The following is a 27,158-nucleotide window of genomic DNA, read 5'->3' on the forward strand; positions in this document are numbered from 1 at the left end:
CTGAAAACATGGCTACTACCCCCCCCTCCTTCCTCCATACGAGGACTTTCTGACTTTCTGAGTATGACATCTGCTCTGGTGTGGAAACCATCATATTTGCCTTCTGCTGGTTTCAATGGCAGCATTTTACAGAAGGATGTCGCCATGTTGAGGCGTATGAAGGAAGGAAGGAAGGATAAATGGAAATGCTGTGATGAAAGTATATTAAATCTGAGCATACTGACTGTTTACCGATGACTATTTCATTTCAGAGACGGTGTGCTGGGCTGCACATCCACCCTAAAGCCTACTGCTTATAAAACAACTCCACAAACCTTTAATGTGAGTATTGGTTCATCAGAAACGTTCTTCAAAGAATTACAGTTACAATTACAGATAAGCTGACATTTGAGGACATTTTTCAGGGCTGATTGAGACTCTGACAGAAGGAGCTGGGGACCAAACCATAACCTCAGCTGGAGCTGAAACAGACCAGTAACACATGAGGCCGAAGCCTGAAACGATGAGTGAAAGCAGGTTAAATTCTCTCTTTTATTAGCATAAGCTTCTTTTTTTTAATGGCTTTTATTTCAGTCTGATGCAGAAGTAACATTAAAAATGTCTCGGCTGGATTTTCTGCTTTTGGAGTGTCTCAGTCTCATTTAACTTAAAAAAAAGGAAAAAAAAAGCTCTTGGAATGTGCTTCCTGTCTGAGCTGTTTAACCAAAAATCAAACTCCAGTAACACGACTGTAATCCCGACAGAAGAGATCAACAAGCTCTCAATCTGAAATCTCACAAATTATCTTGCGATTCTGAATGAGAACACGGAAAGTTATCCTCCTGCAGCTTTCACCCAGAGTGATTGTTGCACTATCTGCTGTTATCCGCAAAGATCCTGCCACTCCAGCAGAAAATGCCTGCCGGTGTGGAAGGGGATGGTGTGTGGGGGGCACGAAATGAACAAAATATAAATGATGAAGTCAAAACATCAGTCTGATCTTAGCCCTTCCCCTTTATTTATTGTATAAATATATCTGGGAGACAGAGACAGAGCTTGTCTGATGCTGGCCCCGCTGAACAGTAGCCACAGCACACTTGCAAAACAAAACCGTGCTGGAGACAAACAGTAGATAGGCCATATTTCCTGGCCCCTGTGACAGAGGGCCCTGCTTACAGGGCCCCCCCTCCCCCTGGCAGCCTGGCTTATGTTGTGGCCTGTGTTCCCTAATAGTTGGAGGAGCAGATATTGGCTGAGCAAGGACTTTGCTGTGACTGTGGGAGACCAGGGGTGAGGCCCGGTGATAGATGGATCCCATCCCGTTCACGCAGCCTCCGCAGAGCAAACAGTCGGATGGCAGATCACGTGACGTGCTTCGCTTAATGAGCCTCGCTTTGAGTTGTTTTAAAGCTCCTGCATAACCCTACATTATAAAAACATCATCATGAACAGTTAAAATGGAGCAATGACGGCAGACTGAGAGGATTCTGCCGCCATTTTTATTATTTAATTGATCCCAACTACTTAACTTCACCAAACAGCTTATAATTTGTTATTTTTAATGCAGAAATCGATGTTTTTCCGTCATAGGAACGAACAGACCGCTGGGACCGGGCCGACGGATTAAGCGGGTGTAGAAAATGGATGGATTGATGAACAGAGATCATCCAACAGTCCATTTGGTGCCTTCACTCCTCCACAAACAGCTGTCGATATTAGGACGTTTTATTTTTGCGCTTATCTTTAGATTCACGCCTTTGTTTGGATTCTTATCACATCGGACAAGCCCTGACATTAGGGCCAAGCTTATTTTTATTTCATTTATACATCCCCACCTTGAGAATTTGTGATTAAAAAATATTTCTAGGAAAAATATGACATGATATAAACTCTAAACACTTCCTCAGTCATATCTTTTACTTCTGTGATATTCGCTTTGTTTTAACAGCGATATTCGTTACAGAAGTGAACTGAAGACATATTGTTCAACGTGCTGAGCCGCAGCTGAAAAACTGTTTTTATCCCATAAGATTTGGTCTTTAAATAGTTTTTCTGGTTTTTACACTTGCTGAACATCTAAATAGTTTTTCTGGTGAAACAGAATCGATCAGAAAAGCGCCTTAAGAACAGTGAGAGTCGTGCAAAATGAACTGATTTCAGCAACGCAAGGTTGTTCGGATGCAGTTAGAAGGAATTACGTAATTGACGTAAAATGATGCAGTTGAATTGGACTTATTCTGGGATGGACTGAGCATGTTTCCTTTCTCTTTCTTCTCTGAACTGTATAAATAAGGTGAAATGAACAGAAATGAGGGAATATGAAGAAGAGGAGTCTTTGACGTGTCTTTCCTGCCTATAAAAGTGCACGATGGACTGAACAGTTAAGGACCCTCAGCTTTGTCCGTGCCCCCCCCCCCCCCCCCCCCACACACCGCTTCCTCCCTCGGCTAACAATAGGCAGTTTGACTTTTAATCGCGCTTACCAAGCAAAAAGCCCTGACAGAGTCAATTATTATTAATGTGGATGTAGTTATTGTGCTGCAACGCGCTGCTGGGAGCCTCCGTGCACGCGGGCAGCGACAATGCAGATAAATATAGAAACGTGTTGGATGACACATTGTTTCAGGAGCGATGAAAAGAACGAGCTTTTGCAGAAATGGAAATGTATGAAGAGGAAAAAGCTCTCTTTAGTGAAATGATGTATTTTTATAAAAATAGTCTCATGGTTGTTGTTGTTGTTGTTGTTGTTGTTGTTGTTGTTGTTGTTGTTGTTGTTGGACCCGGGCAGAAAGGCCGGTCACACCATATCGTAGCCACACTGTTTCCATTCAGCAGCTTTACTGAATCTATCCCTCAAAGAGCACCTTAAAACACTTTCTGCCTCTGAGATGTTCTTCTCCATCGGCACCAGGCATTCTTCTCTGAAGAGGCAGCGAACATCCGTCACGTGACTCCGCATCCACCAATAGCTGCGAGGCAGCCTAACTTTGGTGATAAGGGAAGGACAGTAAATAGCGATCAGACTAAAAGAGTTTCATTCTCCCTTCGTCAATGGTCCTCCTGGCTCCCAGAGCAGCCCAGTTCCAAACAGCAGGCTTCCCACCTGGAGTTGTATTGGCCTTTTTTATTTTGTTCTCCTCCGCAGCCCATGTAAGGCTGCAGCAACACGCTCAGAACCTCCAGGTTTAAATTCAGACAATCACCTCTGGCTGGCTGCTGTTCAGATGTTGGGAGACAAGGCTCACGGTAAGTCCGTCCGCTCTTCTGCATTAACAGCCCGCATGACCTTGGTGCGCGTGTCTTTTTTCATTTCTTTCACTTGTTTGGGTCAAGAAATCGTTGCGTCAACTCAACAAGCTTCAAACAGGAATATCCGGAAAATACTCGCTGGGCCGAAGGTTCCGATAGAAACTGTTGCGCATCAGAGCACCAACCTGTGGTTTAATCACTGAGATCAATAACTGGCGCACGAGCTGTAACCCCAGCTCTGCACTTTACCAGCAACCCCCCCAAAATGTAGAAGTTTAATTAGCATTCTAGTTAGAAAAAGAAAATAGGAATAAAGAGAAGTGAAAGTCGTTGATAATTACTGACTGAACATTGATAATTATGATGATTATAATGAAAAATAAGGCTAATAACATAAGAATAATACTAATAACTGTAATGCATCATAGCTGTTATCCGTTTGCTCCTCAGATTTCCACACAGCTGAATTTAAACGCGCGCGGTCTCACTCCCTCATCCTCCGACAGTCCGCGGGTCGCTTCAGCGTGCGTGCGCCCCGCGCTCGGTCCCCGCGCGCTGGTTCCTCTCATCCTCCCTTCAGTAATGACCTTCTTTATTTTACGTCTTTTTCTCCTCCCTTTTCTTCTTCTTTCTAGTTTCTATCCGAACGTAATGTCGTCTGCGGGAAGGTAGGTCGGGAGCACGCAGCCGGCCTCTCACGCTCGTTCGCGCGCTGCTCCGTCGACCGGACGCCGGTCCAAACCGAGCAGAACTCAGCGACACAAAACGGATCATCTTTCCGCATTTGTATACGAAACGTGAAGCGGATTGGTGAGTGATTCCATCTTTTACCCGAACTGAGCCATAAAAACTCATTTGTTGAAGGTTAATTCAATTCATCAGCTGTCGGATAAATGTAAAAAAAAAAGGATTATCTGTTTAAAAAAAAAACAAAAAAAACATCTGAACAGGAGGGTAAAATCTGAAGCGTTATTGTAAAGAACTGTCGGATATTTTAGGGCCATAAAATATTTCTATGGACCCAGAAAATTAGGCCCAGAAAAATTCACATGTTCACAATGTCGATTTATTCACTTTTTTCAATTAAATGTTAAATAACTGCTAAAGAACTATTTTGTTGGCTTTATTTGTGAATGTGTGACATTAAGTTGTTTATTAGGTTTCAGTGTGAAAAACGACACCAAATAATCCTAATTTAATTTGGATGAAACGAGTAAAAAAAAAAGCCAAATCTGGTTCTTTCTTTTTTAAATGAAAGATGTAAAACAGCTTTTTTTTGTTGGTCTTTATTCTACCAATGCGCTGATGATAGTGCGTGTGCGCTGTGTGTGTGCCAGGTGTGACTCTGAAGGTAATGGAATACACATATGACGATGACCTGGAAGAACTGTGTCCTGTGTGCGGAGACAAAGTGTCCGGATACCACTACGGTCTGCTCACCTGCGAGAGCTGCAAGGTAACCGAGGCGGCCGCCCCAAACCGGGCCTCCATGGCAGGCTGCTCAAAGCCAACTTCATCATGAATTATGCTTCTTCTTTGTGGAATTGATGCATTAAAAAAAAAAAAGAAAAAGAAAAAGTTCCGTTTTCACTGTCGAGCTAAAAAAAAAAAAAAAACTGCGCCGCTTTTTATTTTTTATTATTTTTCTACGTTGCAAATAGAGAAAATCCAGAGTCTGGGCCCGACGTTTCATTCCGGCTTCTCTGTATCTAAATGTCATTTACTGTCAGCCTGCTGTGCCCTGAATTTATTCTACCTCTGTTCAGGGCTTCTTCAAGAGGACGGTGCAGAACAACAAGAGGTACACATGTGCGGAAAACCAGGAGTGTAAGATAGACAAGACCCAGAGGAAGAGGTGTCCTTTCTGTCGCTTCCAGAAGTGCCTCAACGTCGGGATGCGGCTGGAAGGTACAGCAGCAGTGGAGATAATAACCCCAAAGCTTATTTAATGAAGCTACAGTTGCAGTAATTTCATTTGATTTCTGTGCCGCGGTGAAATAACTCTTTAGGCTTGAATTATTCTTTCATGTTGTTTCCTACACACATGGGATGAGATTAATTCCCAGACAGCAACCCAAAGGAAAGCACCTGCTTCCGTAGCAAAAAAAAAAAAAAGGACACATTCTTGACTTACTGATAAAACCCTGGAGACTCCCCAGGGAAGAAGGAGTAGAGCTGCTCAGACTCTGGGGATTCTTCTCAGTCCTAAAAAGGGAAGCAGAAATAACCACCGACATGGCTGTTATTTACTCTGTGGGAATAGCTGCTGAAACCAGACTTCTGAGCTCGTTACAGTTCAAACTCCAGAGCAGGACTGTCTGCCATGTTGGCTGAGAATTGAGCTGGTTTTTCATCTGTAAATCTGTTTTTCACCTCTTGTCTCCTGTGTGATAGCGGTGCGTGCTGATCGTATGCGTGGGGGGAGGAATAAATTTGGCCCTATGTACAAGAGAGACAGGGCCTTGAAGCAGCAGAAGAAGGCTTTGATACGATCCAACGGGTTCAAGCTCGAGAACGCAGCCCCTCCGCCGGCCTCTCCTCTGCAGACTGACTACAGCTTTACTGGCACCTTGCACACACTGCCTACCATCTCCAAAAGTCTGCTTCCCACCACCCCGAGTTCCATCACCCCCACAGACTATGAGGGCAACCTCTATGCACCCACATCCTTGGGCATGGCCATGCAGTCCCACGTGCCTCTCAACCCGCAGTACCAGTACACGGCCTTCCCCAACAGGGCGATTAAAGCTGAGTGTCCTGACTACACCAGCTCCCCCGAGTCCCTGACAGGATACCCCTACCCAGACATGTACCCCTCGGCCTCGCCGCAGCCGCCGAGCCTGCCGCCGCTGGTGCTGGAGCTGCTCCGCTGCGACCCAGACGAGCTGGTGGTGCAGAATAAGATTGTCGCGCATCTGCAGCAGGAGCAGAGCGGACGGGGCCGGCTGGACAAGCCCAGCACCTTCAGCCTCATGTGTCGCATGGCGGACCAGACCCTCTTCTCTATTGTGGAATGGGCTCGGAGCTGCATCTTCTTCAAGGAGCTCAGGGTGAGTTCAGGACTCCTCATTCTGTCTCCCACAAGCTGCCATGTGTTGTCTGCAAATAGCGATGTTAAAACACAGCTCTAAAGCCTTTTCTGCAGCTCTTAAAAAATCTGAAATGATTCATTTTATTCTTATTACAAAGCACAAAATTATTATTATTATTATTATTATTATTATTATTATTATTATTATTATTATTATTATTATTATTATTATTATTATTATTATTATTATTATTATCATTATTATTATCATTATACTATGTTTATTACATATTAAATTATTAAAAAACAAAAATCTTATGATTTTAACATATGAAAAAAGCTTAAATTTCACAAAAAAAGAAACGGAAAAAAATGAATTAATACGTTTTCACAATTACTTTCTTTTTTTTTTTTTACTTTCAATTCCACAAGAAATAACAAAAAACACACCGGCCTTTTTAGTATTCACTAAAAAGGTTTTTTAAATTAAGGAATGGCTTATTTCATGCTTAAAAAACCTCTTTAGTATTCACTAAAAGGGTTTTTTAAACTAAGGCTTATTTCATGCTTCTGTAATGAAACGGTCTTGAGAACAAATCCATGAATGCATTCAGATTTGTTGAGGTTTGTGTCCTCTCCTCTTCCTGCTCAGAGGACAAACAGCTGGACATCAGCTGTAAAGCCTGAAAATAAATGTGCAGAGAACAGAAACGAGAGTTTCTTTTAAGGCAAAAAAAAGCAGCCACACATTTATTAAAATTGCTAAAATGATATTATGCTGAATCATAGCGATTTTACATTCTCTGTATTTGGAAATGATAATTAGAAATGTATTAAAAGAGATTTTCCTGCACATTTCTCTTCATTCTGTCGGTTAATGCCACAGAAAGCTCAGCACATGCTGCAGTTCTCGTATGATAAAGCCGGACCAACTCATGAGAAATAACTCTTCTGGCTGGAACACTTTCAGCATTGTGATGGTGATTATTCCTGGCAGGCATTCGCTGTATTTCCTTGTTGCTGAACAGAAGCTTATGAACCCCCCCCCCCCCCCCCACACACACACAGAAACATCTCAAAGCATAGTGATTGGTCCCAATCTATCGGTTCCTCCACTGTGATTGTTTTACAGTGTTTGTGCCCCATTTTAGATGATTTCGTTGCTGAAAATTGAAATCAATACAGTCGTTGTGGTTTTTCTGTGCTGCTGCTGCACCTTCTTCTGCGAGTGGTGTAACGCTCTCTTGACAAATCAGCCCGACATCACAACCGTGCCTAAAATATCACTTTCTCTTGCCTCTGTGAGTCATGATATGATCTGTCTGTGCACACAAACAAACATGTCAACATGCCACGGTCAAACTGCTTCAACCAATTAAACAGTTTAACTAACAACAAAAGGTCGGATCTGGCCTTGATGGGATTTGCTGAGATTTCTTGGTGTCTTTTCACCAAAGATACTGTATTTACTCAGGTACAGTTGGAGCAGTTTTGCTGCCACTGATGTGTTGCTGCTCTGATTGGTGCCGTCGTCTGCTTCGAGCCACGGGATTAACACACGTTTAAAACCTTTTTCATCTTTTTTAACACAGTCAGACAGAAACTGAGTCAAAAGAGGGAAGCAGACGTCATGGCAACGCTGTTATGAGTAGAGGGTTGCTCAGAGGTGGCGACCAAGCCCAACTTCATTCATGTGACCCTAACATCTTCAGAGATGTTATCTTGGCTCTACTTCACTTTTACGGTGGAGATCTGGCCTGTTTGCTGTTGGTGTCGAATATTTCCCTGACCGTTAGGCTGGAGGTCTTACACTGGATGCCACAAAATGGCTCTTTGACACTGAAACTCAGGCGTTTGTCTGTGAACAGTCAAGCAAAATTAGCAACCAACCAAACAAAGAGAAAGATTACATTTGAGCCTTTGTTTCATGCACCAAACAGCATTCCTGAGGGTAAATCAAAAATATGTCATTTGACCGATGGAGGATGACGTTGCAATAAACAAAACAACATTTCCCCTCACAGCGCCCCTCTTTTAGCATGGTCACATCGAGTTCCCATGGCAACTGAACATATAGAAATACCCGACCTTCTGGTGACTGCTTGCAGCTGTATTTTTATGCTAAAACATCCAGCTGTGTACCCAAAGTAAGTAAGTGACTGCAGATATGATTGGCTTTTGTTTTCTCAGAATGTCCAGTAGATTTGGTGTTTTTAGTTACTTTTGTATGCTGCTTGTCTCAAAAAAAAAAACAAAGTTCGCATTGTGGTGGTGATGGCTTTTGTTGCATCTTCTCACACATTTAAAACAAGGTATCTTTATACTGACTGCTGGCGGGATGCTTATCTCTGTGTTACCAGACAGGAGAGGAGCACGGGGGTCACCCATGAGTTCTTGTTCCCAAGAAATTGAACACATATGAAGCTCCAAAAAATGAACGAAAATGATAATGCACAGGAATACGTTGATGCTAAAACATGCACATCAGGTTAATTGGGGACTCTAAATTGGCCCTGGTTGGTTGTGTGTCCTGTTCAGGCCCAATGACAGCTGGGATAGTTGGATTAAGAGGGTATGGAAAATGGATGGATGGATATGTTGAACGACTATCCTCTAACTTCCTGACTGTTGCCCCAGGCAACGTAATGATCGTGCAAATTGATTGGTTTATATTTTTCTGATGGGTTGCATTTTGTTGTTTATTATTTCAACTGCAGTTGCAATAATGATGACAGGAAGTGAAGCACAAAACTCTTATTATTTAAAAAAATACATCAGTCGTGCCTTCACAATTGTTGAGATCTCTTTGTGATTTCTGGGTAGGTTTCTGTGCTTTACTCTTGCTGCTTTATAAGTCTCGATATGCATTATATAAACTATGTTTCACTGGAATGATGCTCATGACTACTTTCAGTGATAGTTCGGCCAAAAGGCTTCCACGGTTATGCAGAGGGCTTTGACTCTGGAGATGACATATTTATGCTTTCCCAAAAACACTTTGGTAAATTAGACGAATCTATGAGTTGTTTCCATTAAATAGATACAATATATATTCACTAAATCTATTGATCCAAAGCTTCTGCTTTGAATATTGTGAATAATGTCAAATTTAAGCTATTGACTGCTTTCATGCTTTCTGTGTAATTTTGTTCACTTGATAGCACAAATCAAATGTGCTCGTTGTAGCAGACAGAGTATTAACATCCATAATTTCAAGCTTTTCATCTTCATTGATTGCTTGTAACACAATTGAAGTTTTTTTTTGTAAACCAACAATTTCTCTCATCATAGCGATTTTTTTCCTCCCTTAAAACTTCCTTTCATACACATCTGATGTATTTCTGTTGAGAGGCAGAGCAGCAGAAAGCCAAACTGGACAGTGAGAATAAAGCTATGCATATTTTGCCAAGAAAGCCTCCTGCTGAAAGAGCTGTTTCCCTCGGCTGGATAATTACATTCCATGCCGACGATAACAGGGGAATGTCAGCTCTCGCTGCAGCTCTGCTCTGTGCTTGCCTACATTGTTATTAAATTATTTGCAGAATGGGAGGTATCGATTGCTGCAGTTCCCCAGAGGTGGCATTTATCTTGTCTTGTATTTGGCTTTCAATTCACCTGCTGAACATGGAAGATACTGCAGAGGTGCATAAAATGAATATCATAAATGTGGAGTTACAGCCAGAGGTGACTTTAGAGGTTCGATTTAACAGTCACATGTCTGAGCCGTCTGACTCAAAGACATGCGTGACATATTTTTGAAGTTACATGTTACAAAAAGATAGCTGTGAAAGCTTTTTTAATTATTTTAAACAGCAAATATAATTCTCGAAGAAGAAGAACAATGCTTTGGCTGATATGCAAATGCTGATGTCAGGGTTAGGGAGTTGCTAGTCTGCAGATGGCTTGCTCTTTCCAGAGTATTCTCTGTGTCTATTAGTCATTATCTGTTCACTATGGATATAGAAAGTTTTACATTTTATCCAGTTATTCATCTTTGTCTCCAGTCATTGCCTCTGTTTATGTGACTGATTAGCAACCATTTCTCTGTCTGAGCTACTTTCCTAAGAGTCAGAATCTTACTGCAGCATGCACTGAACACACCAACAATGAAAGCCAAGCATATTTCACGCTTGGCTTAAAAACAGTCACAACACCCTTTATATCTCCATTCACAATATAAGGAATTGATTTGGTTAGCAAACATGGCAAGTGTGTAAAGATCAGTGACACCAATTCTTGCTCTTAGCAAGCAGATTCCAGTTTTTTTTTTGTTACTTTGTTTGAAACAAAAGTGACTTTAAAGGTTGAAACGAATCTGATCCAAAGTCACCAAAGTCGTACTTTTGGCTGATAAGAAATGTCTGTAACAACATTGGCCACTGCAGCTGAAAATGTAACGGCTAACCATGGAAGACACTGGCTTTAAAAGCTATCCGTGGAAAACACTGGTTTTAACAGCTATCCGTGGAAAACACTGGCTTTAACAGCTATCCGTGGAAGACACTGGCTTTAACAACTATCCATGGAAGACACTGGCTTTAACAGCTATCCATGGAAAACACTGGCTTTAACAGCTATCCATGGAAAACACTGGCTTTAACAGCTATCCATGGAAAACACTGGCTTTAACAGCTATCCATGGAAAACACTGGCTTTAACAGCTATCCATGGAAAACACTGGCTTTAACGGCTATCCATGGAAAACACTGGCTTTAACAGCTATCCCTGGAAGACACTGGCTTTAAAAGCTATCCGTGGAAAACACTGGCTTTAACAGCTATCCATGGAAAACACTGGCTTTAACAGCTATCCATGGAAAACACTGGCTTTAACGGCTATCCATGGAAAACACTGGCTTTAACGGCTATCCATGGAAAACACTGGCTTTAACAGCTATCCGTGGAAAACACTGGCTTTAACAGCTATCCATGGAAGACACTGGCTTTAACAGCTATCCATGGAAAACACTGGCTTTAACGGCTATCCATGGAAAACACTGGCTTTAACGGCTATCCGTGGAAAACACTGGCTTTAACAGCTATCCATGGAAGACACTGGCTTTAACAGCTATCCATGGAAAACACTGGCTTTAACAGCTATCCGTGGAAAACACTGGCTTTAACAGCTATCCATGGAAGACACTGGCTTTAACAGCTATCCATGGAAAACACTGGCTTTAACAGCTATCCGTGGAAAACACTGGCTTTAACAGCTATCCATGGAAGACACTGGCTTTAACAGCTATCCGTGGAAAACACTGGCTTTAACGGCTATCCATGGAAAACACTGGCTTTAACGGCTATCCGTGGAAAACACTGGCTTTAACAGCTATCCATGGAAGACACTGGCTTTAACAGCTATCCATGGAAAACACTGGCTTTAACAGCTATCCGTGGAAAACACTGGCTTTAACGGCTATCCATGGAAAACACTGGCTTTAACAGCTATCCATGGAAAACACTGGCTTTAACAGCTATCCGTGGAAAACACTGGCTTTAACAGCTATCCATGGAAGACACTGGCTTTAACAGCTATCCGTGGAAAACACTGGCTTTAACGGCTATCCATGGAAGACACTGGCTTTAACAGCTATCCATGGAAAACACTGGCTTTAACGGCTATCCATGGAAAACACTGGCTTTAACGGCTATCCATGGAAAACACTGGCTTTAACAGCTATCCCTGGAAGACACTGGCTTTAAAAGCTATCCGTGGAAAACACTGGCTTTAACAGCTATCCGTGGAAAACACTGGCTTTAACAGCTATCCGTGGAAAACACTGGCTTTAACAGCTATCCGTGGAAGACACTGGCTTTAACAGCTATCCATGGAAAACACTGGCTTTAACGGCTATCCATGGAAAACACTGGCTTTAACGGCTATCCATGGAAAACACTGGCTTTAACAGCTATCCATGGAAAACACTGGCTTTAACGGCTATCCATGGAAGACACTGGCTTTAACAGCTATCCATGGAAGACACTGGCTTTAACAGCTATCCGTTTAAAACACTGGCTTTAACAGCTATCCGTGGAAGACACTGGCTTTAACAGCTATCCGTGGAAAACACTGGCTTTAAAAGCTATCCGTGGAAAACACTGGCTTTAACAGCTATCCGTGGAAGACACTGGCTTTAACAGCTATCCGTGGAAAACACTGGCTTTAACAGCTATCCACGGAAAACACTGGCTTTAACAGCTATCCATGGAAGACACTGGCTTTAACAGCTATCTGTGGAAAACACTGGCTTTAACAGCTATCCATGGAAAACACTGGCTTTAACAGCTATCCACGGAAAACACTGGCTTTAACAGCTATCCATGGAAGACACTGGCTTTAACAGCTATCCATGGAAAACACTGGCTTTAAAAGCTATCCATGGAAGACACTGGCTTTAACAGCTATCCATGGAAAACACTGGCTTTAACAGCTATCCATGGAAGACACTGGCTTTAACAGCTATCCATGGAAAACACTGGCTTTAACAGCTATCCATGGAAAACACTGGCTTTAACTGCTATCCGTGGAAAACACTGGCTTTAACAGCTATCCACGGAAAACACTGGCTTTAACAGCTATCCATGGAAAACACTGGCTTTAACTGCTATCCGTGGAAAACACTGGCTTTAACAGCTATCCATGGAAAACACTGGCTTTAACAGCTATCCATGGAAAACACTGGCTTTAACAGCTATCCCTTAATATTAGGCTTTGTTTTTTTACATTTTTGGGCAATTTAATTGCACTCAAAATGTGAAGAAAAGAACTTTGAACGTTTGCTTTCAGTAATATCTAAAAAAAACAACCGAAATGGCCAGATAACTATAAGCAAAAGTTGTAATAGTGAAGTCATGGTATTTATTGATAAATATAAACAATTTTAACATTTATATTATATAATTTCATAAAATGATAATATCTAAACTAATTCAAAGATTAAATTATTGACAAAATCATTCAAAATGGCAGTAAAAAAAAAACCAAAAGAAGTGGATGTAGGGACTGTCTGGCCATCATATCAAAGGTTGCTGGTCTGATATATATATTAAATATTTATATAGATATATATATATAAAATACAGTGTGTTCATCACTTGTTGCTTTGGGTAAAAGCATCTGCTGAATGAATGTAGTTGAATGTCACATGCTCTTTGTCACAATTGTTAAAAATAATCCATAAAAAGAATCCAACTCCACATTAACCAAAATAAGAGACTCTTTTGGAGGTCATGTGTGAGTTTGAAGCTTCCACCAAATTTGTGAAGCATGTTCACGTTTAATTTCCAGCAGGTGAAGCAGATGGCTGAAGCTGTAGCTGCAGCTGAGTATGACACCAATATGCTGAATTTCAATGTTTGTATTGATATTACAATAGAATCGTTATTGTGGTAAAATGGTAAATATTATTGATAAATTATTACTGCTGAATCAGGCAAAACACGATTATTTTGTGAGGAAATAAAAGAACTTTCCAGCATTATTTGTTACCATCGAACACAGTCAACACCAGAATATCTTAAAGTGAACTGCATCATGCCTATGTTTTGCATTTTGTAAAACAGTCAAAAAAGGTGTAAAATTACCCAATTTCCAAGGTGTAACATCCTCATACTTTGTTTTACGCATATTTACGATATTCCAAAAAAAAAAGTGTTTTTTTTTTACTTTTCTTGCTCTTAGTAGCAAGAAAAATGGAAAGTTAATTTCTGGGATAATCTAAAATATGCTTAAGCTTAGTATAAATAAAACCATGTGTATGCTTATTTTTAAATAAACGTGAAAAACATTACTTCTTTTGTGAGATTTAGTGACACCGTCACGTTTACTTCCTTGTTGATACTTCCAAAAAGAGATTTTTAGGACATTTCATTTAAAATAATTAGCTTAAACATACCAGTCATATAACCTGATGAGACTGTTTCACTCTGACATAAGAATCCACGAAGGGAACAAAATGAAGCCCTTCTCTCTGTATCCAGCATGTTTTTTTCTGAGCAATTTTTTTTTGGCGGCAGTGTCCAACTCCTCTTGGAGAGGAAGCACAGGAGGTCGCTGAGACCTCTTACTTCCTTAACCCCTTCCTTTATCACTGTACATACCGCCCCCCGCCGCCGCAGCTGTACAGATGAGTGTGGCCAACAAGATTGGTCCTTCTCTGCCATTGATATATAGTTTCATTCAGATAAACAGTAATTCTGTCAGCTCGTGTCAGATGAATGTGTGTCTGGCCCTATTAACAGCTGCGGCAACAGGATTACTGACCACCATGTCCTTCACTTTACCAACAGTATTGCACTGGGGGGTGGGGGGGTGGAGGGTGACAACGGGCTCAGTCTGAAAAGACACCCATCCCCCAGAGCAGATGCGAGTGAGAAAAGTGGGAATGTTAAGGTTTGCAGGTTGACAAGGTCTCAGGCGGTGCTCGTAAATACACAAAAATGGGAAAACATGGCAAGAGCACATGTACTTAAGACATGAACACACACACACACACACACACACACACACGGACGTAAATACAACCTTCATTTCATGCTTTATGGTCACCAACATCTACGGTAATTTCCTTTACAACCGAGCCGTTTTTGCCACATGTTCAAGTGTTTTATGTCATGATTATTTTCAGGTTTCACAGATTAAAAAGCTTTTTTTTCTCTCCAAATTTCTTATTTTCCGAAGGTGGGGGATCAAATGAAGCTCCTCCACAACTGCTGGTCTGAACTTCTGGTCCTGGATCACATTTTCAGACAAGTGCAGCATGGAAAGGAAGACAGTATCCTGCTGGTGACTGGCCAGGAGGTAACAACTCCCTCGCACAACTTCCCATGAGCGCGGCTGAAATTTCACTGCACTTCATTCAGAGTGTGGCTGAAAAAGTGGGCCAAATCTCTGGGCTGAACCTAGTAGTATTGTTCTTCTTTTCATGTGTTTATTCTTAGGTCCAAACTAAGAACACGAGAGCCCCATTAGAGAGATTTATACGAGCTTAAAGCAGTGGTAGAACACCAAACAATGGGGATTTAAACAGTGTTAATGGCATCTTTGATGGCAATGATTGGATATTAATGTTAGTTTTGATAACAAACAGGGTTACAAAATGGACAGAATATATTTATTTTAGATAAGTTTGAGAATATGAACTCCTGAAAACGTTATAAGCTGACGAAATTTAGAAAAAAAAACAGGTTTTTATCGTTAAATTTTATTTTAGTCTCATATAACTCCTGCATAAACACAACTAATGAAATAACCACACAGCATCCTACACTTCCCGCTCTGAGATAACGCTGGCATTTGATTTCTGACCAATGGCATCCTGGCAGCTGTGAGGCTGTAACTTTGTACTTTAAACATAAGAACCTGCTGGACAGTATTCTCAAAACTAAAGGCTAATTTGACCTCAATAACAGAGACGATAACATGAAAAGAAAAGAAAAGAATCCAGCTGTTGTTGGTGCTATACACACTAAATTCACCTTTGATTTTTACCATTTAGTTTTAACTAAAGCCTTTGGATACTTTCAAGTAATAATTCATTTTCACTCCATACATGTAATTTATTCTAAGAATCTGATTTGAAAACTATAAGCAGAGGGATTGTTAATTCATGGTCAGTAGTTTGGTTTTATTTACAGTTCTCATGGGTCTCTTTGGCAGCTAGAAAATTATATTTGTGTCTATTTTCTGTGTTTCCCTTTTCTCACTCACAGAAAGTCATTTAGGAAGGAGTTGCTTCAGGAAATCTTTGCTTCTGGAAATCTTTGATTCTGCATTTTTGAATCAATTAATTTAATATAGTTAATTATCATAATTAACTTTTTTATTTATGCTAGAAGTCAGGTCCAACATAATTACATTTCTTGCCATAATAGTGATACACAAGAAATTTAATTTCATACAATTTCACAATAATAAAGTCGTTTGAACAGTGATTAAAAATGAATTATAAATAATTATATTGTTGTAATGTTTATATTATTATAATGAAAGTGACCTGGATTTATTTGAAACTCTTTTACCAGAAAAGACACAAAGCACACGAGTAGTTAATGGTATTAAATAATAACAGAGTTATCTTTTAGATTTAATATGAATATCAAAATATTATCTTGACAATGTTGGGTTTTATTGTTTATTATTGTGTTATTGTATTATTTTAATCTGATATAATCTGATATCTTGGCAAGTTTAATTCCCACATGATCTATAATATCTTATAATCTATAACATAAGATCTATAATTTCACTGGTTTCAAATATTAACATAACATAAATCTGTTATATATTCATTCAGTTATTTATATAGCGCCAAATTACAACAAATGTCATCTCAAGGCTAAATAAATACTAGTTAAATACTATAGTCCAATTCAAGCCAATTGGAATTCAATTCATTGTAATCATGTAATGTGATTTATATACAAACTGAAGAAGGAAACTCACACACTGAACCTTGAGGGACTCCACAAGGAAGCTATAAATCACAGTGGGGTGCATTTTTCTGTGCTAGAAGATAGAAATAAAGCACAAAAAAGGGCTTCAGGACGTAGAAAATAAGTGTTTGTCTGTGGTTGCAGGTTGAAATGTCATCCATCCTGCTGCAAGGTGAGGCCACTCTGTCCAGTCTGGTCCAGAGAGGTCAGGAGCTGGCAGCGAGGCTGCGGGTGCTGCAGGTCGACCGCCGAGAGATCGCTTGTCTGAAGTTCCTCCTTCTGTTCAACCCCAGTGAGTCTGCTTCATGTTTGTACTTCAGCAGGAAACCAGTCAAATCTGGACAAAAGAATTACGTTTCGAGCAAAGAATACGGTCATCGTTCATTTTAACGGAGAAATTGTGATATTTCCAGAAATGGAAAGACTTCCATGTGTTTCTTTTAGATTTTTTTCCATTTTCAAAGGCACAAACCAATAAGTGCAGCCAACAGATGCTGCATCTTCACAAGGATCGCTGCAGCAAAAATCAATCAACTTGTTGGAGCTCAGAATTTGAATAGCAACACTGACATCCAAATGAAAAAATGCCATTATTGCAGATTATCTGCGGCTTCTATTAATATAAGGTTACAAGTGTTTTCCAAACTGGCCTTTCCCCCTCAAATAAATTCACTTAATTAAATTTCTTGGCTTGACAAAAGCCAACATTAACAAAGACAACCTCATCCATTGTCCACTAATGGCATTCAAAAGAAGAGTAATGGATGGGTCTATCATTTGATAGTTGGATCGACATTCATGCAGCGGCGTGTGCAGATGGAGAGAGCATAGATGTGGCTTGCCCAGATTCTCAGAAGTGTTTGCTGTTTAGCGCTGCAAAGCAGGGAACAAAGGGCTTTTGAGCAGGGAGAGCACTTGTCCTACGCAGAAAATATTTGCTGTCTTTGCCAGCAGCAGCTTTGCTCGCGCTCTTGCTCTGCTTCATCTTCAGAGTCAGGTTTGTTGGGGGTAATTTAATTGCCCTCAAGCAGTTTGAAAAGATGATTCAGAACATTGACTCAAAACACTTAATTATTGTGTGAATAGATTCTCCGAGATGGACTCAGCTGATGCTGAATGCTATTCAAGCAGAGGGTTAGGCTACTGTCTCACAGACACACACACATATGCATACACACAGACAAAAACACATAGACAGCACCCCCCCCACACACCTTACACCTCATGATACTTTAAATGCAAAAGAAATCCCAAACATTTATGCCATAGCTCAACTGACTGCATGTTCAGTCGTATTTTGATTTAATTTTAAATCAAAATGCTCTAAATCTTAAATGCAACTCTGGCTTTATTTTAATGCAACTGTATTTTCTTTACAAATTTGGAAAATAAAGAAACAAACAACAGAAAAAAACATCTATTTGTGCCAATTTAAGGTGTAAATATGGAAATCTAATCTATAATTTATTCAATGTATCTCACAGCTACATGAAGTTTGGCTCAGAAGTCATGAAAAGGCTTCAGTTTTCAGAAAAGTAAGGCCTGATATCACATTAATTTGTCTTATGCTGGGCTCACACCAAAGGATTAAACTAAAAACTGAGTCTTTAGGAGTCTAACTGGAGTCTTTAGGAGTCTAACTGGAGTCTTTAGGAGTCTAACTGGAGTCTTTAGGAGTCTAACTGGAGTCTTTAGGAGTCTTTAGGAGTCTAACTGGAGTCTTTAGGAGTCTAACTGGAGCCTTTAGGAGTCTAACTGGAGTCTAACTGGAGTCTAACTGGAGTCTAACTGGAGTCTTTAGGAGTCTTTAGGAGTCTTTAGGAGTCTAACTGGAGCCTTTAGGAGTCTCACTGGAGTCTTTAGGAGTCTAACTGGAGCCTTTAGGAGTCTAACTGGAGTCTTTAGGAGTCTAACTGAGTCTTTAGGAGTCTAACTGGAGTCTTTAGGAGTCTAACTGGAGCCTTTAGGAGTCTAACTGGAGTCTTTAGGAGTCTTTAGGAGTCTTTAGGAGTCTAACTGGAGTCTAACTGGAGTCTAACTGGAGTCTAACTGGAGTCTAACTGGAGTCTTCAGGAGTCTAACTGGAGTCTAACTGGAGTCTAACTGGAGTCTCAGTGCTCCCGTCATCTCGATTGTTAAGTTTAAGGTGGTAATCTGCGTTAAATTTAAGGTGGTAATCTGCAGTCTCTCCCTGGTTTTGGGCTTCAGATCATATCAAACGTGTTTAATATTATCGCAGGTCGCAGTAACACCATCACTTTACCATCAGTAAAGCAGACAGTCAACAACAAACATGTCGGCGGAGGTAGAAGAACGAGTGACCAGCAGGTGAAAATGGACCATCTGTGCCCATATTCTGTGGCGTTTTCTCTTCTTTTTGTTGGGTTTTTCACTACAAACCACTGCACAGACCAGAGCAGCTGCAGCTAGAAGCTGCTTCTCCTCCATGTTTGTAAAACTTCTGCTGAGCATGATGGGAAAAAATAAAAAAAATCCAGTTGTAGTCTTGTAAATAAATAAATGACCCTACAAGATTCTTCAGTAAAACTCTAAATTATTAGTCTTTAGATGTGAGCTGATAGTCTTTCAGAGTCTTTTCCAAGTCTTTTCTCAGTCTTCTGGTGTGTAGGGAGCATTAGTCTGATCAGGATGACCAAAAGAGAAGGCTTCAGTTTTGTAAAGCTTGTTTTATGAGAAATAAAGTGATCTGTGCCACTGTGAGCACTTAAACCTGTGCGACTGTGTCCGTCTGCAGCTACACTCCCAAATAATCTCAAGCTAGCAGCTGGGTCTCTGTGCAGCGACTTCAAACAATGGCGACTGATAAAAAAAGTTTGTGGGAGGAACAACTGTTTAACAGCAGTTATTTTTTACTAAAATCACAGCAACACATGAAAGAGGGAAGGTTCTGTGTATGACCATTAAATGCCTGGCAGAGCTTTATTGTGTTAGCATTGTGTTAGCATTGTGTTAGCAGCCTGTGATATTCATTCATTTTGTTTCACAAACTGAGAAAATGGGCATGGCGTGTAAATGCAACTCATCAGCTGGACAAATCCCAGCAGTTATGATGCAACATCCAGCTCCACACCAGTATGTTTTGAATGAAGAGACTCCCAAAGTGCAGGGTTTCCTGAGCTTCTATTGAAAAGGTTTGATTTTGGAACTTTTAGCAAAAACAAAATGCATGTTTTGCATTTCAAAGCCTTTTTTTTTTTACACCTTAATCAAGTAATTTAACCATCAGACTCAAACCAGAGTCCCACTCTTGGAAGTTGGGTGTCCTTCTCCATTAATCGCTGCAGAATTGCCTTTTCTTGCTGCAGTTTACTCCTGCAGCACCAGATATGTGCATCAGAACCGACTCTTGGTGTTGAAAACTGACATGAGGAGCTTGTAAATAAGTGTCTGACAAGTTGGACAATATATTGAGTTACATTTGAGTTGGTGCACATCAGGTTGCATAGAAGCTCAGTGATATTGGGAACTACATGTCATGAATTACACTTAAAATTACACCAAATCATCTCAGTTTTTACTTGTTTTCTTTTATGCAATGTGAGCCTTTGACCCATTAAAATCCAAATGTACATTTGCGTTTGTTTCCATTTAAAACAATTAAAGTCTCTCTTTAGATCCTGCTAGTTTAAATGAGTTCTGATACATAGATGCATTTGGAAACAATAGTTTCCAAAAATGTCCAGTGGGATTTTGTGACCCTTCTTTATGGGTCTACCTAAAAAGTCAGTCAGACTCCTGCAGCTCCTCCAGAACTCAGCTGCTCGAGTCCTCACTAAAAGTGGAGCACATCAGTCCAGCTGTGAGGTCTTTCCACCGGCTGCCGGTCCATCAGAGGATAGACTTTAAAGTTCTGATGCCGGTCCATCAGAGGATAGACTTTAAAGTTCTGATGCTGCTCTATAAAGCTCTGAATGGTCCAAAATGCATCAGTGACCTCCTGACCCACTATGAACCTCCCAGACCCCTCAGGTCATCTGGATCCGGTTCTTTATCAGTTCCCAGAGTCAGAACCAGACCTGGAGAAGCTGCATTCAGCTTCTATGCTCCACATGTCTGGAACAAACTCCCAGAAAGCCTCAGATCAGCTGAAACTCTCAGGATTTAAGTCCAGGTTGAAGAAACATCTATTTTCAGCTGCATTTGAATAAGCTTGAGTTTCAAAACGGACTCAGATTTTAACTCCTGATTTTATCTATTGTTCTTATTTCTTTCTTTTGTTTAAATTTTAAATCATGCTTTTTATTTCTTCTGTTTTAATGTCTCTGTAAAGCACTTTGAGTCACCTTCTCGTTGAATTGTGCCGCACAAATAAACTTTCCTTGCCTTTTCTAGCACTTTGGATTATGACCTGGGTCTTTTGAGAATTTACACCAAAATCTGGACATACATATGTTTTAATTTGACTTTTTTTCCTAGAGTTCTGTCTATAGAAGATTTCAGAAGAAGAGCTTAATTTGAAAGCAAATTGACCCTTTTCTTCACTCTAGAAAGTCGGGCTGCTTTCTTTTCATCTATTTTCAGCTGCATTTGAATAAGCTTGAGTTTCAAAACTGAATCATATTTTAACTCCTGATTTTATCTATTGTTCTTATTTCTTTCTTTTGTTTAAATTTTAAATCATGCTTTTTATTTCCTCTGTTGTAATGTCTCTGTAAAGCACCTTCTCGTTGAATTGTGCTAAATAAACCGGCCTCACCTTCACGGACCACACGCTGACTTCCACCACCTGCCGACACTTATCCCCCCCCCTCACTGCTTCATGGTCACCTTCTTTTCCTGCGTTTTTGCAGATGTAAAGCTGCTGGAGAACCAGGCGTTTGTGGAGGGTGTCCAGGAGCAGGTGAACGGCGCTCTGCTGGAGTACACCCTGTCCACCTACCCTCAGTTCCAGGACAAGTTCAGTCAGCTGGTGGTCCGGCTTCCAGAGCTGCGCTCCCTCAGCACGCAGGCCGAGGACTACCTTTGCTACATGCATCTGAGCGGAGAGGTGCCCTGCAACAACCTGCTCATTGAGATGCTGCATGCTAAGAGAGCGTGTGTGTGAGGCACACACACACACAGTGTTCTGCCATCATGTGTTGTATATCTAAGTGAGAATGTGTGTGTGTGGAAGGGAAAGTGTGTAAAGATGGAAAAATCAAAGACACAAGCTCACACTGCCATGTCTTTGTTAGGGCTTTTGTTGGAGTTGGAAGGAAGAAGATGTTCTACAGAGCAAGATAGTTTAAAGAATTTGAATGTTACTGTTTTCATATCCTGCACAGCTACTTTAATGTGACCTTTATAAACTGGATTTTCTACTATCTAAAATTGGATCTTTGGGTGGGGTTACATTAAATCATTTTTGACTAAATATAAACAACATTGCAGACACGATTTCCTACATTCCACAGAGCTGCCAAGTCTAAATTTGGAGAAAGAAGCTCCAACTTATACCAGTGTCATTTAAATATGTTGTCCAGGTAAATGTAGTGTAATGTTACCTGCTTTAGTTTGTAATATTTACAGCAGAACACTTCCCACTGCCACTTTGACTGAACTTTGGTCGTGAAATCTGGTGTTTAGAGGGTGAGATTATTTGCTGAGTATCTGCACTTTTATACTCTAAATTTTGTAGTCTCTTTTCAGAAATTATATCACAACAAGCGACAAATAACAGCTTAATGAAACAGTTTCAGGTGCAAAACTGATCCTAAATCTTTACTGCAGGATAACGCGACACTCATCTTGTCAGAATAGATGAAACTGCACTTATTGTCTTACAGAAAACCTCAATATAAAAAGCTTTATGGGGTTTTTTTTTTAGGTGACTAATCAAAAAGACGTCTTTGTGAAATATTCCTTTCAAGGTGAATACCGAACAGTCAGCAAAAAAACTGAGATTGTAAGGCGGAGAGGGGCTGTAAAGGAAAGTCAATTAAATATAAAATAGAATCCAGTATAGAGGCGAAGAGGTATGCATGACAATGATTTGCTGCATTCAATGAGCTGAAAAAGAGGGATAATTCATGCATTTAGATGAAAAACAAAGCGAGCAGTTTTCTTTTTTTAATCTAAAATGTGAAAACCTGGAGGAAGGATCTGTAAAGCGTGTCCTTATTTTTTTATGGTTACACAGGGAAGGAGAGACACACATGTGGACTTTTAAATGAATTAGGTGGACTGTCTCCGGAAGAAAACTGCTTTCTTTCTTGAATGTGTCGCTTTTAAATTCACTGAACTGTGGATCAGAGATGGCCTCATCAGGGAGGTGAAGACAACACTTTTTAACCCCTTTTCTGCATCCTATAGAAAGACCAAAAACAGCAACATGTTCCTCTGAGGATTTAATCCTCACAGACTAAACATTTGGTCTGCTGTGTAAGTTCAGGCCAGCATATATGTTAGCAGGATGGTGCGTTACATTAGCCTATTAATGGGACTCAGTTGGCATTTTGGCTCTTAAAGATATGATTTTAAAACTCTGAGGAGTTCAGGATAATAGGGAAAATATGACCAAAAACTCTATATGACATAAAAAATGTTAGCCCAACCAATCAAGTTTCAATTGGCACAAAGAAGGAGAACAAATGAAATTTTGTAGTCAGTGATTTCTGTTTACAATGTTTTATTGGATCTAGGATGTGTTTTATTCGGCTTTGGTGGAGGTTCTTGTCCAGAAATGTTGTGCAATGAGGGAAGATAGCAAAAGGGTAGCAAAAAATGGGCACAACTTTTAAAAAATGACGTTATTAGTGCAGCATCCAGAGCTGTGGATTTTCATTCTAAACAATCCAATCAATGGACATATATTTTAACTCCAGAACTTTGCTTGTGTCAGGGTGTAACCATCCCAGGTCATTGTAACTTTGCACTGTTAAGCTTGAACTGATATGAGACAGTCAGTGCAGAACATGGCAGGCCTTATCAGCCCATTTCAACCTATCAGAACCTTGTCTGGTCGGCGATCAGCTGCGGCACTTGCTGCGTTTCGATTTAAAACCCTCTTTAAATCAGAATCATCCTCAGCAGAAGCAGCGGAAACACACACAAAATAGTGCAACTTCCTCACTGTGGCCATGTTCAATTAGTCCTCGTTTGCCATTTCAAGGTGTCGTAGACAATCACTCCGCCTGCCTTAACTCAATGTCTGCCTGAACACACACACACACACACACATGCGCGCCTTGGTTTTCCAGTTGAGACAGCTGTGTGTTATTACTCTGTACAGTGTATTTATGTTGTGAAGTGAATATCTACTACAATACGAAGATACATTTCAACATAGAAGTTATCTGCTTTATGTTGTGGAACTGATTTTCTTGGTATTTGTTTCTTTGTTTCTGCTCTTAGTTTCTTCCTTTTTCCTGTGAGTTGACAGTCTGTTCATCTTCAAGTGAAACGCTTTTCTCCCAAAAGACAAAAATGACCAAAACATTTTCTTTTCTTAAGATATATTTTATTGTAATAGCATCGAACCAGTAAAATCCAATGAAATAAAGCTCCAATTGTGTCCTGGCTGTTGTTGATCACTTGCACACATGCAGAGCTCATATTTACACAGTTAAACACAGCAGTCACAGGCTTGAGCCTCGTCTCAATGCAGAAACAATCTATCCTAGACATTTAAACAGCATATATTTTAAACAGGCACAATGTGAGATATGCAGTTTACCCAAAATTGAACATATCTTTGTCATCTTTTATTCACATTCTCATCAGCAGCTACATTTCATGTTTCTTTGTTCCTCAAATCTTCATCTACATACTGTAAATGTCTAAAAATAGATCATGCGGGTCATGTTGAGGACACCAAGTCTAACGAAACCTCTAACATCAACGGTACCATGACTTTAACATCAAGATCTACATCGGCTGCTGTGTTACCACCGAGTCACACAGAATGGCATCGTATGCACTCTTATTCAGGTTGAAAGCAGGCTGCAGTGCCTCCAGATGTGGGAGCACTGCAGAGAGAAAGACTGGGAGCGTCAAAATGGCAACGGCTGGCAATAAGGCAGCCATTTCTGCCGCGTTCATTCATTCTGCTGGACGCGTCTTATTTTACGGCACAAAGATTATTTACATCAAAGAGGAGGACGGAGGAATGAAAAGTCCAGCTCTGACGCGTTTGGATGCATTCATTTAGAAGAAGAAGGCATTTCCAGAATGTTTAACTGTGTTTAATGTTGAGATCTTATATTACAAAAAGAAAAAGAAGAAAGAGAGGAGCGATACCTTGTGATTAAAATGACTTTATAGGTGCGAGTTAATAGCTAAAGCTGTCATTAAAAGTAAAAGAAAATGATTAAAAGGTTAGTTTACCACGACTCCAGCTATGATACCTCCATCTTGTACGTATTTAGATGCAATTTTCTGAAGGCAGAAGGCTTCACTGGAATAAATGAATTGCATTTCTGCTCTACTGCACAGAGTAATCTGGACTTTGACTTTTAAAAGTCATCTCCTGATGGCAGAAACAAGCAAAAAAAGGACTTAAAAGTGGTGTGTGGTGTGACTGAAAGGTCCCTTTAGCTGTGAAAACTGTATTTAATGCGAGGGCACACAGATCTTCTCCAGACATGTTTGGAAATGAATTAAATTCTCTTCAATGCTGGGAATATGCTGATGATTTTCTTTGAAATCCCCTGAAGACTTTTCCCTTGGTAAATGTAGCCTCTGGATGCTTCCTTTCTCAGTGGAAGTCTTGTTGTCAGCTTCAAGTTTCCACGCCACAGCGCACGAAGCTGCCCACTGATTACTGCAATCAAGTCGAAACTGACAGGAATCCTCAGAAATAAGGCGAGTTTGAAGCAAAGCTACGAATCTGAAAACACTTTCGAAGTGACTGGGTTCAGGCTCTAAACGAGCATCGTTTAGCAGAGCTGGGATTTAAATCTACACACCACTTATATTACAGAGTGTGTGCTTGGTGCAGTGCTGATCTGGTCCACGGAGCTCCATCTTTCCCTCAGGCTCTCTCTCCAGCATACAGGTCCATTTTCCTTCAGAGTGCGGCGGTTGAGGACAGGATCCACTCCATTTGCAGTTCAACAACCTGTTTGAGATAAAGTGGAAGCATTAGCAGTGACTCCGGGCTCGCTCTGACGTTTCCTGCTTTTTGCGTTGCAGGCGTGTTTGTGTACAAAGGAGAACAGAAGAAGAAGAAGAAGAAGGGGGGGTAGTGAAAGGCTGAGTGAGAGTGAGCAGGTGTTGGAGTGGTTAATGGCCGATGGTGTGAATGGCCACCGCTGTCTTTCCCTGATTAAGGAAATGAACTTGTGCTTTGTCTGTGCTGCTGACAATGAGCACCGAGCAGCACTCACACGACGTCTATCAGGTGCTCCTCGCAAACGCCGCAACATTTAATGACTATTACAAACTTCTTCTCCCCGCCGCCACCAATTCACGACTGCTGGCAGTGACTCAACCCTCCGGATGCATGGGTGCCATCTGTTGAGTCCGTCTGTACGTGCGCTTCAACAAAGGCCTCGGGGCAGGTTTCACACGGACCTATGGAGCTTCTCAGAAAGATAAAAGCCCATTTGCTCGTCCTCCTCTTTGTTACTCGTCCTTATCAGAAAGTGAGCTTTGACCCACGCGACTGAAGTCACTCGAAGGTCCTTTTTCCTTCATGTTTATGCTGATCTCTAACTGTCTTTCTTCAATATCATGGAAAATATTCCAAAACAAAGACTTGAAATAGCATTATAGATAACCTGCTCCAACTCAGATATTAAATCGGCACAAATGCTTACTTTTGTTTTAATCTCAAGGCTGTTTTAAACACGCCGAGTGATTTGAAGGCATATAAAGAGAAAGCAGGTTCAGCTCAGTGAACTCCAGCCACAGGAAGGACAGAGTACGCAGGTGGATGCTGCAGAGGCTTAAAAGGCGTGGACAGGGAAGAATAAACGGCCTTTTACAGGACTGAACAAACTGGGAAGTAATAAGTGCAGCTGTGGGTATATTTGCCCTTTTTTCACATCAGTGGACCCAGGCCCACGGGTTAGGATTCTTATGGAATCCAGAGGCTGGTCTGCAGAGCTCAACAAACCCAAACACGCTGTGTTAGACAGCAGCAGCAGATGAACGTTGTCCTCCCATCTGGTTCTAAAGCAGATCTGATGTAAATGCAGGTTTCTACTTCCTGTTCTGGAGCAGAGGAACGGGCCTCGCTGCACATGGCTACTCTCTTTGTTTTTAGCATGCAAGCATTTGTGTCTGCGACCCATTTTGTCCACTGATCTCAACACTGATGCAGGTTAAAGTTATTGTAACACGGTTTCTTCTACTTCTTTTAAAGCTTTTAATTCTACTTCTTTTAAAGCTTTTAATTCTACTTCTTTTAAAGCTTTTAATTCTACTTCTTTTAAAGCTTTTAATTCTACTTCTTTTAAAGCTTTTAATTCTACTTCTTTAAAAGCTTTTAATTCTACTTCTTTAAAAGCTTTTAATTCTACTTC

At 40.6% G+C, this 27,158-nt stretch overlaps 2 protein-coding genes across 2 annotated transcripts in view; one reads left to right on the plus strand and one right to left on the minus strand.

The window, feature by feature from the left end:
- Positions 1–3,115: 3,115 nt before the first annotated feature.
- Positions 3,116–24,179, plus strand: LOC140309376 (nuclear receptor subfamily 5 group A member 2-like). Its single transcript, XM_072387214.1, has 7 exons — positions 3,116–3,225; positions 4,566–4,684; positions 4,995–5,136; positions 5,623–6,278; positions 14,939–15,058; positions 16,837–16,984; positions 21,504–24,179. Exons 1-7 carry the CDS (start codon positions 3,204–3,206, stop codon positions 21,755–21,757), a joined length of 1,461 nt encoding a protein of 486 aa, XP_072243315.1. The 5' UTR covers positions 3,116–3,203; the 3' UTR covers positions 21,758–24,179.
- The window catches only part of adgrd2 (adhesion G protein-coupled receptor D2), a 55,045-nt gene continuing 52,046 nt past the window's right edge, over positions 24,160–27,158 (minus strand). The window contains exon 26 of the mRNA XM_072387213.1: positions 24,160–25,750. Within this exon, the coding sequence (XP_072243314.1) occupies positions 25,743–25,750 (8 nt within the window). The 3' untranslated portion in view covers positions 24,160–25,742. The remainder of the gene's footprint in view (positions 25,751–27,158) is intronic.

This window comes from Leuresthes tenuis, unplaced genomic scaffold (genome assembly GCF_036924035.1).
Source record: "Leuresthes tenuis unplaced genomic scaffold, fLeuTen1.0.hap1 SCAF_6, whole genome shotgun sequence".
Lineage (NCBI taxonomy): Eukaryota > Metazoa > Chordata > Actinopteri > Atheriniformes > Atherinopsidae > Leuresthes > Leuresthes tenuis.